The 15831-nt window shown below is 46.6% G+C and overlaps 1 protein-coding gene across 1 annotated transcript in view; it reads left to right on the top strand.

Annotated features, from left to right (window-relative positions):
• wdr54 (WD repeat domain 54) overlaps window positions 1-15831 on the top strand; it is a 107369-nt gene that overhangs the window by 9474 nt on the left and 82064 nt on the right. Inside the window, exon 3 of the mRNA XM_067978499.1 lies at window positions 2025-2087. Coding sequence (XP_067834600.1) covers window positions 2025-2087 — 63 coding nt within the window. The remainder of the gene's footprint in view (window positions 1-2024; window positions 2088-15831) is intronic.

Consider the following 15831-nt stretch of genomic DNA (forward strand, 5'->3'; position numbering starts at 1 on the left):
TTTTCTCCTGTCGCCTTCGGTTCTTTTGCCAATCACCTTAACTCTGTGTCCTCTGGATCTTGACCCTTCCGCCAATGGGAACAGTTTCTCTTTATTTACTTTATCTAAACCCTTCATGATTTTGAACACTTCTATCAAATCTCCTCTCAACCTTCTCTGCTCCAAGGAGAACAACCCCACTTCTCCAGTCTATCCATGTAACTGAAGTCCCTCATCCCTGGAACCATTCTAGTAAATCTTTTCTGCACCCTCTCTAGGTCCTTCACATCCTTCCTAAAGTGCGGTGCCCAGAACTGACAATGGCAGTTTGAGAATTTGAATTCAGTTTAAAAAAAAAAAAAAATCTGGAAATTAAAAGCTGATATCAGGAAAAGTGATCATGAAGCTGTCAGATTGCCATAAAAACCCATCTGATTCGCTGATGTCCTTTAGGGAAGGGAACCTGCCGTCCTTAACCGGTCTGGTCTATATTAGGGAGAAAGGGATAAACCGAGTAATTCCAGGCCAGTCAGTCTAACCTCGGTGGTGGGCAAATTATTGGAATCGATTCTGAGGGACAGTATAAATCGTCATTTAGAAAGGCACGAGTTAATCAAGGACAGTCAGCACGGATTTGTTAAGGGGAGGTTGTGTCTGACTAACTTGATTGAATTTTCTGGGCAGGTAACAAGGAGTGTCGAGGGAAACGCGTTTGAAGTAATCTACATGGATTTTAGCAAGGCTTTTGACAAGGTCCCACATGGCAGACTGGTCTAAAAAGTAAAACCCCATGGGATCCAAGGGAATGTGACTAGTTGGATCCAAAATTGGCTCAGTGGCAAGAAGCAAAGGGTAATGGTTGACGGGTGTTTTTGCGACTGGAAGGCTGTTTCCAGTGGGGTTCTGCAAGGCTCCGTAATATGTCCCTTGCTTTTTGTGGTATATATTAATGATTTGGACTTGAAAGTGGGGGGCTTGATCAAGATGTTTGCAGATGATACAAAAATTGGCCGTGTGGTTGATAGTGAGGAGGAAAGCTGTAGACTGCAGGAAGATATCAATGGACTGGTCAGGTGGGCAGAAAAGTGGCAAATGGAATTCAGTCCATAGAAGTGTGAGGTAATGCATTTGGGGAGAGCAAACAAGGCAAGAGAGTACACAATAAATGGGAAAATTCTGAGAGGTGTAGAGGAAGTGAGGGACCTTGGAGTGCATGTCCACAGATCCCTGAAGGTAGCAGGACAGACAAATAAGGTGGTTAAAAAGGCACACGGGATACTTTCCTTTATTAGTCGAGGCATAGAATATAAGAGCAGGGAGGTTATGCTGGAACTGTATAAAACATTGGTTAGGCCACAGCTTGAGTACTGTGTACAGTTCTGGTCACCACATTACAGGAAAGATGTGATTGCACTAGAGAGGGTACAGAGGAGATTTATGAGGATGTTGGCCAGGGCTGGAGAATTTTAGCTATGAGGAAAGATTGGATGGGCTGGGGTTGTTTTCTTTGTAACCTGTGCTGTATCTACCCTGGGAGTGTTTGATGGGACAGTGTAGAGAGAGAACTTTACCCTGTATCTAACCCGTGCTGTATCTGCCCTGGGAGTGTTTGATGGGACAGTGTAGAGGGAGCTTTACCCTGTATCTAACCCATGCTGTACCTGCCCTGGGAGTGTTTGATGGGACAGTGTAGAGAGAGAACTTTACTCTGTATCTAACCCGTGCTGTATCTGCCCTGGGAGTGTTTGATGGGACAGTGTAGAGGGAGCTTTACTCTGTATCTAACCCTGTACCTGCCCTGGGAGTGTTTGATGGGACAGTGTAGAGGGAGCTTTACCCTGTATCTAACCCGTGCTGTACCTGACCTGGGAGTGTTTGATGTGTAGAGAGAGAGAGAGAGCTTTACTCTGTATCTAACCCGTGCTGTACCTGGGAATGTACGAAGCTAACACCGTTTACCCAGCTGTGGCATCATTCACGTTATAAGAATATAAAAGTGAACCTAAATACTGTTGCTAAACATCTCCCCTTCTGCCTTTCCTCAGGCATCGTGGTGTGTGTTGCCCTTTCGAGTTCTCCTGGTGCTGACGTCACAGAAAGGCATTCAGGTAATGCAGGGGCAGGGGTGGAACCAAAGAAAACCTGACTGTAAAGCTTACTACCTGGAGAATATAGTCTTATATATTGAGTTGCCATGGAGATGCTGCTGGTAAATGAAATCGTTATAGTAAATTAAATTTCTTTGCTCCTGTTTAGGTTTTCTGTGCATAGTTGTGTGTTTTTGGAACTGGCGACATGAATATGCCCTCCAGACATATGCCCCCGAGACAGTGGGAGGCAGTAGCGGACGAGGTCAATGCCAGGTCCTTGCAGGACACTCACCGACACACCTCCACACTTCCCCCTTTCTTGCAGGAGAAGGTGGTGCATAACAGGAAGCAGCAAGTGGCAGTGGCTCCATGGAACATGAACCTGCTGTCATCTCTCAGGATGACAGCATTCCTGTCCCACCCCTGCAACTCTGCCAGTGTCCTTGCTGTTGCCTGTCAGCTATGCAGCCCACTCCCTGTAGAGTATTAAAACTTTATTATAGCAACATAGGAACAGGAGTAGGCCATTTAGCCCCTCGAGCCCATTCTGCCATTCAATGAGATCATGGCTGATCTGTGATCTAACTCCATATAGCCGCCTTAGCCCCATATCCCTTAATACATTTGGTTAACAAAAATCTATCAGTCTCAGATTTAAAATTAACAATTGAGCTACCATCAACTGCCGTTTGCAGAAGAGAGTTCCAAACTTCTACCACCCTTTGCGTGTAGAAGTGATTCCTAACTTCACTCCTGCAAGTCCTGGTTCTAATTTTTAGGCTATGTCTCCTAGTCCTAGTATTCAAGTCTAGGAGACCTCCAAAAACAGGTACAAATGCATCAGCAGCCAGAAGCAATAATCCAGCAACTAACCTGTAACTCCTGCATGATCCCTTTAAATTGCGCTGGTGGGGGGTCTTCCAAGGCATTTAAGACCTGTTCAGCTGTGTGAGGTTAAGACAGTGCGTTGGCTGGAGTGTTGAGTTCCAAAATCGCATCTGTCCCTTTAAATCAGCGTTGCACGCTGATCTACTGCATAATCTCCCTGCTTTACATGCTGCCGGCGTTTGTCAAGTGTGCATGCACGCACGCCTTTAACGATATGGCGTCCTGCGCACGTCACGCCAGAAGTGTGCGTACACATCTCAGACGCCATTTTGGGTCCTTTGGTGTCCACGTAGTGCCTACACAACGGGCGCTACGCGGCCCAATTCAGCCCCCAGTGTACTTTAATCATCTCATCATCTACAACTATCCGTTAGACAATAGGTGGTGTGTGTTAAATGGAACAGTACTGATCAGAAGAGAGATCGAGGGGTTATAGTGTGTCTTAAATAGGACAGTGGGACAGGGTGTGATCAGGAGAGAGATCGAGTGGTTATAGTGTGTTTTAAATAGGACAGTGGGACAGGGTGTGATCAGGAGAGAGATCGAGGGGTTAAAGTGTTTTGATGAGGTAACAGAGAGGGTAGATGAGGGCAATGCGGTTGATGTGGTGTATATAGACTTTCAAAAGGTGTTTGATAAACTGCCGCATAATAGGCTTTTCATCAAGATGGAAGCCCATGGAATAAATGGGGCAGTAGTAGCATGGATACAAAATTGGCTAAGTAATAGGAATCGGAGAGTAGTGGTGAACGTTTGTTTTTCTGAGTGGAGGGAGGTGTACAGTGGTGTTCCCCAGGGGTCAGTACTAGGACCACTGCTTTTCTTGATATGTATTAATGACTTGGACCTGGGTGTACAGGGCACAATTTCCAAATTTGCAGATGACACAAAGCTTTGTAAGTGTAGTGAACAGTGAGGAGGATAGTGATAGACTTCAAGAGGATATAGACAGGCTGGTGGAATGGGTGGACACGTGGCAGATGAAATTTAACCTAGAAAAATACAAAGTGATACATTTCGGTAGGAAGAACGAGGAAAGGCAATATAAACTAAAGGGCACAATTCTAAAAGGGGTACAGGAACAGAGAGATCTGGGTGTATATGTGCACAAATCGTTGAAGGTGGCAGGGCAGGTTGAGAAAGCGGTCATAAGAACGTAAGAAATAGGAGCAGGAGTAGGCCATAAGGCCCCTCCAGCTTGCTCTGCCATTCAATCAGATCATGGTTGATCTTCGACCTCAACTCCACTTTCCCACCTGATCCCCATATCCCTTGATTCCCCGAGAGTCCAAAAATCTATCCGTCTCAGCCTTGAATATATTCAATGACTGAGCATCCACAGCCCCCTGGGGTGGAGAATTCCAAAGATTGACAACCCTCTGCGTGAAGAAATTCCTTCTCATCTCAGTCTTGAATGGCCGACCCCTTATCCTGCGACTATACCCCCTAGTTCTCAACTCTCTAAGGAATCTTACAACACCAGGTTATAGTCCAACAAATTTATTTTAAAATCACAAGCTTTCGGAGATTATCCCCTTCGTCAGATGAATGAGTGAAAAGGTTCTCAAATCGCATATCTTACACTAGGCTGGGACAGCATCACACCAATCAAAAGGTGGTGTTGTTATTCAAACAGGCCAGTCACGGAGAACAGCACGTCCCAGTACACTGGATATACATTGTGTCAATTACACAGACAGGCAGAAAGAAACCCAAAATGGCAGAGAGAGAGAGAGAATATTAAAAAACATAATTTTTTTCCCTTTTTTGCTGGTGGGGTTACGTGTAGCGTGACATGAACCCAAGATCCCGGTTGAGGCCGTCCTCATGGGTGCGGAACTTGGCTATCAACTTCTGCTCGACGATTTTGCGTTGTCGTGTGTCTCGAAGGCCGCCTTGGAGTACGCTTACCCGAAGATCGGTGGATGAATGTCCTTGACTGCTGAAGTGTTCCCCGACTGGGAGGGAACCCTCCTGTCTGGCGATTGTTGCGCGGTGTCCGTTCATCCGTTGTCGTAGTGTCTGCATGGTCTCGCCAATGTACCATGCTCCGGGGCATCCTTTCCTGCAACGTATGAGGTAAACAACGTTGGCCGAGTCACAGGAGTATGAACCATGTACCTGGTGGGTGGTGTCCTCTCGTGTGATGGTGGTATCTGTGTCGATGATCTGGCATGTCTTGCAGAGGTTGCCGTGGCAGGGTTGTGTGGTGTCGTGGACGCTGTTCTCCTGAAAACTGGGTAACTTGCTGCGAACGATGGTCTGTTTGAGGTTGGGTGGCTGTTTAAAGGAATCAGATCGGGACGCGACACAGGGGAGGCACCTGATTGGTGAGTAGGTTCAGGTGAGTATTTCTCCTTATCTACAGTAACTGAAGTAAAAGGAAAGGGAAGGTCTGCAGGTCTTATAGGAAGTAGCGTTTATTTTTTAGTCAATCAAGGTCCCTCGTGTAGTTAACATTCTCTAAATTGAGAACAATTTAAAGGAGTAAACTCCTTAAAGGGAGTGGTAAGTAGTTTTTCTTTCCTTTTTTTTTCTCTTGACACTGTAGTTGTTCTTAAGCTAATTTAAGGGTTAAGTCATGGCAGGAGATCCCAGCGCCGTGTCATGTTCCTCTTGTGGGATGTGGGAATTCAGGGATCCTTCCTGTATCCCTGATTCCTTCACCTGCGGGAAGTGTGTCCAGCTGCAGCTATTGTTTGACCGCTTGACGGCTCTGGAGCTGCGGATGGACTCACTTTGGAGCATCCGCGATGCTGAGAAAGTCGTGGATAGCACGTTCAGTGAGTTGGTCACACCGCAGATAAAAATTACTGAGGGAGATAGTGAATGGGTGACCAACAGACAGAGGAAGAGTAGGAAGGCAGTGCAGGGGTCCCCTGCGGTCATCTCCCTCCAAAACAGGTATACCGTTTTGGATACTGTTGGCGGAGATGGCTCACCAGGGGAAGGTGGCAGTGGCCAGGTTCATGGCACCGTGGCTGGCTCTGCTGCACAGGAGGGCAGGAAAAAGAGTGGCAGAGCTATAGTGATAGGGGACTCGATTGTAAGGGGAATAGACAGGCGTTTCTGCGGACGCAACCGAGACTCCAGGATGGTATGTTGCCTCCCTGGTGCAAGGGTCAAGGATGTCTCGGAGCGGCTGCAGGACATTCTGGAGGGGGAGGGTGAACAGCCAGTTGTCGTGGTGCATATAGGCACCAACGATATAGGTAAAAAACAGGATGAGGTCCTACAAGCTGAATTTAGGGAGTTAGGAGTTAAACTAAAGAGTAGGACCTCAAAGGTAGTAATCTCAGGATTGCTACCAGTGCCACGGGCTAGCCAGAGTAGGAATGACAGGATAGCTAAGATGAATACGTGGCTTGAGAGATGGTGCAAGAGGGAGGGATTCAAATTCCTGGGCCATTGGAACCGGTTCTGGGGGAGGTGGGACCAGTACAAATTGGACGGTCTGCATCTGGGCAGGACTGGAACCAATGTCCTAGGGGGAGTGTTTGCTAGTGCTGTTGGGGAGGGTTTAAACTAATGTGGCAGGGGGATGGGAACCGATGCAGGAAGTCAGTGGGAAATAAAGTGGTGACAGAAACAAAAGGCAGTAAGGGAGAGTGTACAGAACATGACCGGACAGATGGTCTGAGAAAGCAGGGCAAAGACCAAGGGAAGACTAGATTAAACTGCATTTATTTCAATGCAAGAAGTCTGATGGGCAAGGCAGATGAACTCAGGGCATGGATGGGTACATGGGACTGGGATGTTATAGCTATTACTGAAACATGGCTAAGGGAGGGGCAGGACTGGCAGCTCAATGTTCCAGGGTACAGATGCTATAGGAAAGATAGAGCAGGAGGTAAGAGAGGAGGGGGAGTTGCGTTCTTGATTAGGGAGAACATCACGGCAGTAGTGAGAGGGGATATATCCGAGGGTTCGCCCACTGAGTCCATATGGGTAGAACTGAAAAATAAGAAGGGAGAGATCACTTTGATAGGATTGTACTACAGACCCCCAAATAGTCAACGGGAAATTGAGGAGCAAATATGTAAGGAGATTACAGACAGCTGCAAGAAAAATAGGGTGGTAATAGTAGGGGACTTTAACTTTCCCAACATTGACTGGGACAGCCATAGCATTAGGGGCTTGGATGGAGAGAAATTTGTTGAGTGTATTCAGGAGGAATTTCTCATTCAGTATGTGGATGGCCCGACTAGAGAGGGGGCAAAACTTGACCTCCTCTTGGGAAATAAGGAAGGGCAGGTGACAGAAGTGTTAGTGAGGGATCACTTTGGGACCAGTGATCATAATTCCATTAGTTTTAAGATAGCTATGGAGAAGGATAGGTCTGGCCCAAAAGTTAAAATTCTAAATTGGGGAAAGGCCAATTTTGATGGTATTAGACAGGAACTTTCAGAAGTTGATTGGGAGAGTCTGTTGGCAGGCAAAGGGACGTCTGGTAAGTGGGAGGCTTTCAAAAGTGTGTTAACCAGGGTTCAGTGTAAGCACATTCCTTATAAAGTGAAGGGCAAGGCTGGTAGAAGTAGGGAACCTTGGATGACTCGGGAGATTGAGGCACTAGTCAAAAATAAGAAGGAGGCATATGACATGCATAGGCAGCTGGGATCAAGTGGATCCCTTGAAGAGTATAGAGATTGCCGGAGTAGAGTTAAGAGAGAAATCAGGAGGGCAAAAAGGGGATATGAGATTGCTTTGGCAGATCAGGCAAAGGTGAATCCAAAGAGCTTCTACAAATACATAAAGGGCAAAAGGGTAACAAGGGAGAGAGTAGGGCCTCTTAAGGATCAACAAGGTCATCTATGTGCGGAACCACAAGAGATGGGTGAGATCCTGAATGAATATTTCACATCGGTATTTACGGTTGAGAAAGGCATGGATGTTAGGGAACTTGGGGAAATAAATAGTGATGTCTTGAGGAGTGTACATATTACAGAGAGGGAGGTGCTGGAAGTCTTAACGCGCATCAAGGTAGATAAATCTCCGGGACCTGATGAAATGTATCCCAGGACGTTATGGGAGGTTAGGGAGGAAATTGCGGGTCCCCTAGCAGAGATATTTGAATCATCCACCGCTACAGGTGAGGTGCCTGAAGATTGGAGGGTAGCAAATGTTGTGCCTTTGTTTAAGAAGGGCGGCAGGGAAAAGCCTGGGAACTACAGACCAGTGAGCCTGACATCTGTAGTGGGTAAGTTGTTAGAGGGTATTCTGAGGGACAGAATCTACAGGCATTTGGAGAGGCAGGGACTAATTAGGAACAGTCAGCATGGTTTTGTGAGAGGAAAATCATGTCTCACGAATTTGATTGAGTTTTTTGAAGGGGTAACCAAGAAGATAGATGAGGGCTGTGCAGTAGACGTGGTCTACATGGACTTCAGCAAAGCATTTGACAAGGTACCGCATGGTAGGTTGTTACATAAGGTTAAATCTCATGGGATCCAAGGTGAGGTAGCCAATTGGATACAAAATTGGCTTGACGACAGAAGACAGAGGGTGGTTGTCGAGGGTTGTTTTTCAAACTGGATGCCTGTGTCCAGCGGTGTGCCTCAGGGATCGGTGCTGGGTCCGCTGTTATTTGTTATTTATATTAATGATTTGGATGAGAATTTAGGAGGCATGGTTAGTAAGTTTGCAGATGACACCAAGATTGGTGGCATTGTGGACAGTGAAGAAGGTTATCTAGGATTGCAACGGGATCTTGATAAATTGGGCCAGTGGGCCGATGAATGGCAGATGGAGTTTAATTTAGATAAATGTGAGGTGATGCATTTTGGTAGATCGAATCGGGCCAGGACCTACTCCGTTAATGGTAGGGCGTTGGGGAGAGTTATAGAACAAAGGGATCTAGGAGTACAGATTCATAGCTCCTTGAAAGTGGAGTCACAGGTGGATAGGGTGGTGAAGAAGGCATTCAGCATGCTTGGTTTCATTGGTCAGAACATTGAATGCAGGAGTTGGGATGTCTTGTTGAAGTTGTACAGGGCATTGGTGAGGCCACACTTGGAGTACTGTGTACAGTTCTGGTCACCCTATTATAGAAAGGATATTATTAAACTAGAAAGAGTGCAGAAAAGATTTACTAGGATGCTACCGGGACTTGATGGTTTGACTTACAGGGAGAGGTTAGACAGACTGGGACTTTATTCCCTGGAGAGTAGGAGGTTAAGGGGTGATCTTATAGAAGTCTATAAAATAATGAGGGGCATAGATAAGGTCGATAGTCAAAATCTTTTCCCAAAGGTAGGGGAGTCTATAACGAGGGGGCACAGATTTAAGGTGAGAGGGGAGAGATACAAAAGGATCCAGAGGGGCAATTTTTTCACTCAAAGGGTGGTGAGTGTCTGGAACGAGCTGCCAGAGGCAGTAGTAGAGGCGGGTACAATTTTGTCTTTTAAAAAGCATTTGGACAGTTACATGGGGAAGATGGGTATCGAGGGATATGGGCCAAGTGCAGGCAATTGGGACTAGCTTAGTGGTACAAACTGGGCGACATGGACATGTTGGGCCGAAGGGCCTGTTTCCATGTTGTAACTTCTATGATTCTATGATTCTATGAGTAGTGGAGGTGTGGGGATGGCCTTAGCGAGGTGTTCGTCGTCATCGATGACATGTTGAAGGCTGCGGAGAACATGGTGTAGTTTCTCCGCTCCAGGGAAGTACTGGACGACGAAGGGTACTCTGTTGGTTGCGTCCCGTGTTTGTCTTCTGAGGAGGTCTATGCTATTCTTCGCTGTGGCCCGTCGGAACTGTCGATCGTCAAGTCGAGCGTCATATACCGTTCGTACGAGGGCGTCTTTCAGCGTCTGTAGGTGTCCATCGCGTTCCTCCTCGTCTGAGCAGATCCTGTGTATTCGTAGGGCCTGACCATAGGGGATGGCCTCTTTGACGTGGTTGGGGTGGAAGCTGGAAAAGTGGAGCATCGTGAGGTTGTCCGTGGGCTTGCGGTAGAGTGAGGTGCTGAGGTGCCCGTCTTTGATGGAGATTTGTGTGTCCAAGAAAGAAACCGATTCTGAGGAGTAGTCCATGGTGAGTTTGATGGTGGGATGGAACTTGTTGATGTTATTGTGTAGTCTCTTCAGTGATTCTTCGCCGTGGGTCCAGAGGAAGAAACCTATGTAACCGTGGTACCTCCCCCGGTACCACGGTTACAACCACAGGGAAGTCTATCATCAATTTGTCCGACCACACCCTTCAACCAGACGAAATCGAGGTTCTCAGCCGAGGGCTCAATTTCTGCCCCACCACCAAAATGGACCGCATCGGTCTCGCGGCGGACACAGAGGAATTCACCAGGAGAATGAGGCTCCGGGAATTCTACCACAAATCCCAAGATTTCAACAGCGAACCCAATGAGACAATCAATGATCCAGAACAGCAGACAGAGGGATCCACGGTACAGCAACCGAAGAGGAAAGTGTCAAACTGGACTCCGGAGGGTCGCTACCCTCAGCTTGACATGTATGCCCAAGCTGTCAGGAAATGCGTCAATGCCAGATTCATCAGGCGCACTCAGAAGACAGTCCAGAATGTCACCCGAGCACAACGCAACTAGTAAGAACGGGATATGACGCTCGACTCATCGATCGACAGTTCCGACGGGCCACAGCAAAAAATCGCATAGACCTCCTCAGGAGACTAACACGGGACGCAACCAACAGAGTACCCTTTGTCGTCCAGTACTTCCCCGGAGCGGAGAAACTACGCCATGTTCTCCGCAGCCTTCAACATGTCATCAATGAGGACAAACACCTCGCTATGGCCATCCCCACACCTCCACTACTCGCCTTTAAACAGCCACCCAACCTCAAACAGACCATCGTTCGCAGCAAATTACCTAGCTTTCAAGAGAACAGCGTCCACGACACCACACAACCCTGCCGCGGTAACCTCTGCAAGACATGCCAGATCATCGACACAGATACCACCATCACACGAGAGGACACCACCCACCAGGTGCATGGTTCATACTCCTGTGACTCGGCCAACGTTGTCTACCTCATACGTTGCAGGAAAGAATGCCCCAGAGCATGGTACATTGGCGAGACCATGCAGACACTGCGACAACGGATGAACGGACACCTCGCAACAATCGCCAAACAGGAGGGTTCCCTCCCAGTCGGGGAACACTTCAGCAGTCATGGACATTCATCCACCGACCTTCGGGTAAGCGTACTCCAAGGCGGCCTTCGAGACACACGACAACGCAAAATCGTCGAGCAGAAATTGATAGCCAAGTTCCGCACCCATGAGGACGGCCTCAACCGGGATCTTGGGTTCATGTCACGCTACACGTTACCCCACCAGCAAACAAATGTTATCTGTTTTTAATATAACGGGTCAGTTGCTGTCTTTTCTATGTTTCTACCTCTCTATCTCTTTTCTTTTGTTTGTTGTCTTTTTTGGTGATTTGTATATTCTGAGACCTGGCAGGTAACACCTGTCTGTCTGCACACTGATTGCCTTGGCAACGGGCAGTTGAAAAAACTGTCTGTAATCACCAAGCATTGTTCTGTGAATTATAAATGCGACTTCATTTCGAGGATTTCATTTCCACATCGTTCACCTGAGGAAGGAGGTAGCCTCCGAAAGCTTGTGAATTTAAAATAAAATTGCTGGACGATAACTTGGTGTTGTAAAATTGTTTACAATTGTCAACCCCAGTCCATCACCGGCATCTCCACATCATAATCATATTATGTTTTCTAAGTGCCCTGTTACCACTTCCTTAATAAAGGATTCCAGCATTTTCCTGACGACTGATGTCAGGCTAACTGGCCTGTAATTTCCTGTTTTCTCTCTCCTTCCCTCCACCGGGACCATTCCAGAATCTAGGGAATTTTGGAAAATTATAACCCATGCATCCACTATCTCTGCAGCCACCTCTTTTAGAACCCCAGGATGTAGGCCATCAGATCTAGGGGATTTGTCGGCTTTTAGTCCCATTAATTTGTCCAATCCTTTTTCTCTAGTGATATTAATTATTTTAAGTTCCTCACTCTCATTTACCCCTTGGTTCCCCACTATTTCTGGTATGCTTTTTGTGTCTTCTACTGTGAAGACAGATACAAAATATTTGTTTAACGCATCTGCCATTTCCTGATTCTCCATTATCATTTCTCCTGTCTCAGCTTCTAAGTGACCAACGTTTACTTTTGCTACTCTCTTCCTTTCTACATACTTGTAGAAGCTCTTACAATCCGTTTTTATATTTCTTGCTAGTTTACTTTCAGATTCTATTTTCTCCCTTCTTATCAATTTTTTGGTTGTCCTTTGTTGGTTTCTAAAACTCTCCCAATCCCCAAGCTTATTACTCTTCTTCGTAGAATCATAGAAAATTTACTGCACAGAAGGAGGCCATTTGGCCCATCGTGTCCGCGCTGGCTGAGAAACGAGCCACCCAGCCTAATCCCACTTTCCCGCATTTGGTCCGTAGCCCTGCAGGTCACGGCTCTTCAGGTGCACGTCCAGGTATTTTTTAAATGAGTTGAGGGTTTCTGCCTCTACCACCCTCTCAGGCAGTGAGTTCCAGACCCCCACCACCCTCTGGGTGCAAAAATATTTCCTAATTTCCGCTCTAAGCCTTCTACCAATCACTTTAAATCTATGCCCCCTTGTTATTGACCCCTCCACTAAGGGAAATAGGTCCTTCCTATCCACTCTATCTAGGCCCCTCATAATTTTATACACCTCAATCAAATCACCCCTCAGCCTCCTCTGTTCCAAGGAAAACAACCCCAGCCTGTCCAATCTGTCATCATAGCTAAAATTCTCCAGTCCTGGCAACATCCTCGTGAATCTCCTCTGCACCCTCTCTCGTGCAATCACATCCTTCCTGTAATGTGGTGACCAGAGCTGTATGCAGTACTCGAGCTCTGGCCTAACTCGTGTTTTATACAGTTCCAGCATAACATCCCTGCTTTTATATTCTATGCCTCAGCTAATAAAGGAAAGCATTCCATATGCCTTCTTAACCACCTTATCTACCTGTCCTGCTACCTTCAGGGATCTGTGGACATGCACTCCAAGGTCCCTCACTTCCTCTACACCTCTCAGTATCCTCCCATTTATTGTGTATTCCCTTGCCTTGTTTGCCCCTTGCCTTGTTTGCTCTCCCCAAATGCATTACCTCACACTTCTCCGGATTGAACTCCACTTGTCACTTTTCTGCCCATCTGACCAGTCCATTGATATCTTCCTGCAGTCTACAACTTTCCTCCTCACTATCAACCACATGGCCTATCTTTGTGTCATCTGCAGATTTCTTAATCATGCCCCCTACATTTAAGTCTAAATTGTTAATGTATACCACGAAAAGCAAAGGACCCAGTACCGAGCCCTGCGGCACCCACTAGAAACAGCCTTCCAGTCACAAAAACACCCATTGACCATTTCCCTTTGCTTCCTGCCACTGAGCCAATTTTGGATCCAATTTACCACATTCGCTTGGATTCCATGGGCCTTTACTTTTTTGACCAGTCTGCCATGTGGGACCTTGCCAAAAGCCTTGCTGAAATCCATGTAGACTACATCAATTGCGCTACCCTCATCGATCCTCCTTGTCACCCCCTCGAAAAATTCAATCAAGTTAGTCAGACACGACCTCCCCTTAACAAATCCGTGCTGACTGTCCTTGATTAGTCCGTGCCTTTCTAAGTGACGCTTTATCCTGTCCCTCAGAATTGATTCCAATAATTTGCCCTCCACTGAGGTTAGGCTGACTGGCCTGTAATTACTCGGTCTATCCTTCACTCCCTTTTTAAACAACGGTACAATGTTAGCAGTCCTCCAATCCTACGGCACTACGCCTGTATCCAGTGAAGTTTGAAAAATGATTGTTAAAGACTCCGCTATTTCCTCCCTGGCTTCTTTTAACGGGATACGTTTCATCCGGCCCTGGTGATTATCCACTTTCAAAGATGCTAATCCCCTTAATACTTCCTCTCTCACTATGTTTATCCCAGAAACGCCTGTCTGCTCCCCTAACTATGGAATCTCCTACCACTATTGCTCTCCTGACCTGTCTCCTCCCACCTCCCCCCCCCCCCCCCCCCCCCCCCCACCCTGTACAGCTGAGCCACCCATGGAGCTCTGGTCTTGGCTCTGGCTGCACTCCCCAGGGGAACCCCCTCCCCCATCAGTATTCAGAACCGAATACTGGTTAGAGAATGAGATGCCTTCAGGGGACTCCTGAACTACCTGCCTGGTCCTCCTTGTCTGTCTGGCGGTCACTCTTGGCAACATTATAGGCCTCTTCTTTCAATCTAATACTCTCCTTAACTTGTTTAGTTAGCCACGTGTGGATCACTTTTCCCGTGGAGTTTTTATTTCTCAATGGAATGTATACTTGTTGAGAATATGCTAATATTTCTTTAAATGTTTGCCATTGCTTTTCAACTGTCAAATCCTTTAATTTAGTTTCGCAATCTACCTTTGACAACTCACCCCTCGTACCTATGTAATTGGCTTTATTTAAGTTTAAGACTCTAGTTTCTGACTTAAGTACATTAAGAAAGCATACGGGATCCTGGGCTTTATAAATAGAGGCATAGAGTACAAAAGTATTGAAGTCATGATGAACCTTTATAAAACACTGGTTCGACCACAACTGGAGTATTGTGTCCAGTTCTGGGCACTGCACATTAGGAAAGATGTGAAGGCCTTAGAGAGGGTGCAGAAGAGATTTACTAGAATGATTCCAGGGATGAGGGACTTCAGTTATATGGGTAGACTGGAGAAGCTGGGGTTGTTCTTCTTGGAACAGAGATAGTTGCGAGGAGATTTGCATAGAGTGTTTGAAATCATGAAGGGTCTAGATAGAGTAGATAGAGAGAAACTGTTCCCGTTGGCAGAAGGGTCAAGAATCAGAGGACATAGATTTAAGGTGATTGGCAAAAGAACCAAAGGTGACATGAGAAAAAACTTTTTTACACAGCGAGTGGTTAGGATCTGGAATGCACTGCCTGAGGGGGTGGTGGAGGCAGATTCAATCGTGGCCTTCAAAAGGGAACTGGATAAGTACCTGAAAGGAAAAAAATTGCAGGGCTACGGGGATAGGGCGGGGGAGTGGGACTAGCTGGATTGCTCATGCATAGAGCCGGCACGGACTCGACCGGTCGAATGGCCTCCTTCCGTGCTGTAAGCTTTGTATGATTCTAGTGTGTGTTAAATGGGACAGTGGGACAGGGTGTGATCAGGAGAGAAATTGAGGGGTTATAATGTGTTAAATGGGAGAGAGGGAGAGGGTGTGATATGGTGAGGAGGGACTGAGGAATTTGGTGACCAGGCGAGGAGGCCTTTCCTGGATTGCAAAGTTTCTTGCATCCTTAATTTAGCCCTGTTATTTTAGTTCCCTCCCTCTTGACAATGACTCTTAAGGATTGCGTAAAAGGCTGCTGTCAGCAAAGTGATTCTTCTTTCTGCTACTGTTGACGATCCGGATTCTTTCCCCTCAGTCTGGTTCAGTAAAAACTGAAGTCGAGTACATTTTAAAGTTCATCACAACTTTAATAGCAGGGTTCTTAGTCTGCAGCATTGATTTGGACTCCTGATAGAGTCCCTCTATGCTGGCAGAGCAAGAACAAGAAACATTCAGAAATCCACACGTTTTTATACAAATCAATAGGGTTGGAACATACTTAACGAGGGTCAACACCAATCTTAAGCCGGGCATAGGTTGCCATGCGAGGTTACATTATTGCCGGCCAATCATAGATCGTCCATGTGCTGATCATGCTGCTGTTAGACATCAAAGGGGATACTTCCTCACCTTCCAACCTGGAATGTTCTTTCCTGTTCCTTCTGTTCCTTATCTCCCAACCTGGAATGTCTTTCAACTTTGGCTAAGTTCGTTACCTATATTGATCTG

This window comes from Heptranchias perlo, unplaced genomic scaffold (genome assembly GCF_035084215.1).
Source record: "Heptranchias perlo isolate sHepPer1 unplaced genomic scaffold, sHepPer1.hap1 HAP1_SCAFFOLD_303, whole genome shotgun sequence".
Classification (NCBI taxonomy): domain Eukaryota; kingdom Metazoa; phylum Chordata; class Chondrichthyes; order Hexanchiformes; family Hexanchidae; genus Heptranchias; species Heptranchias perlo.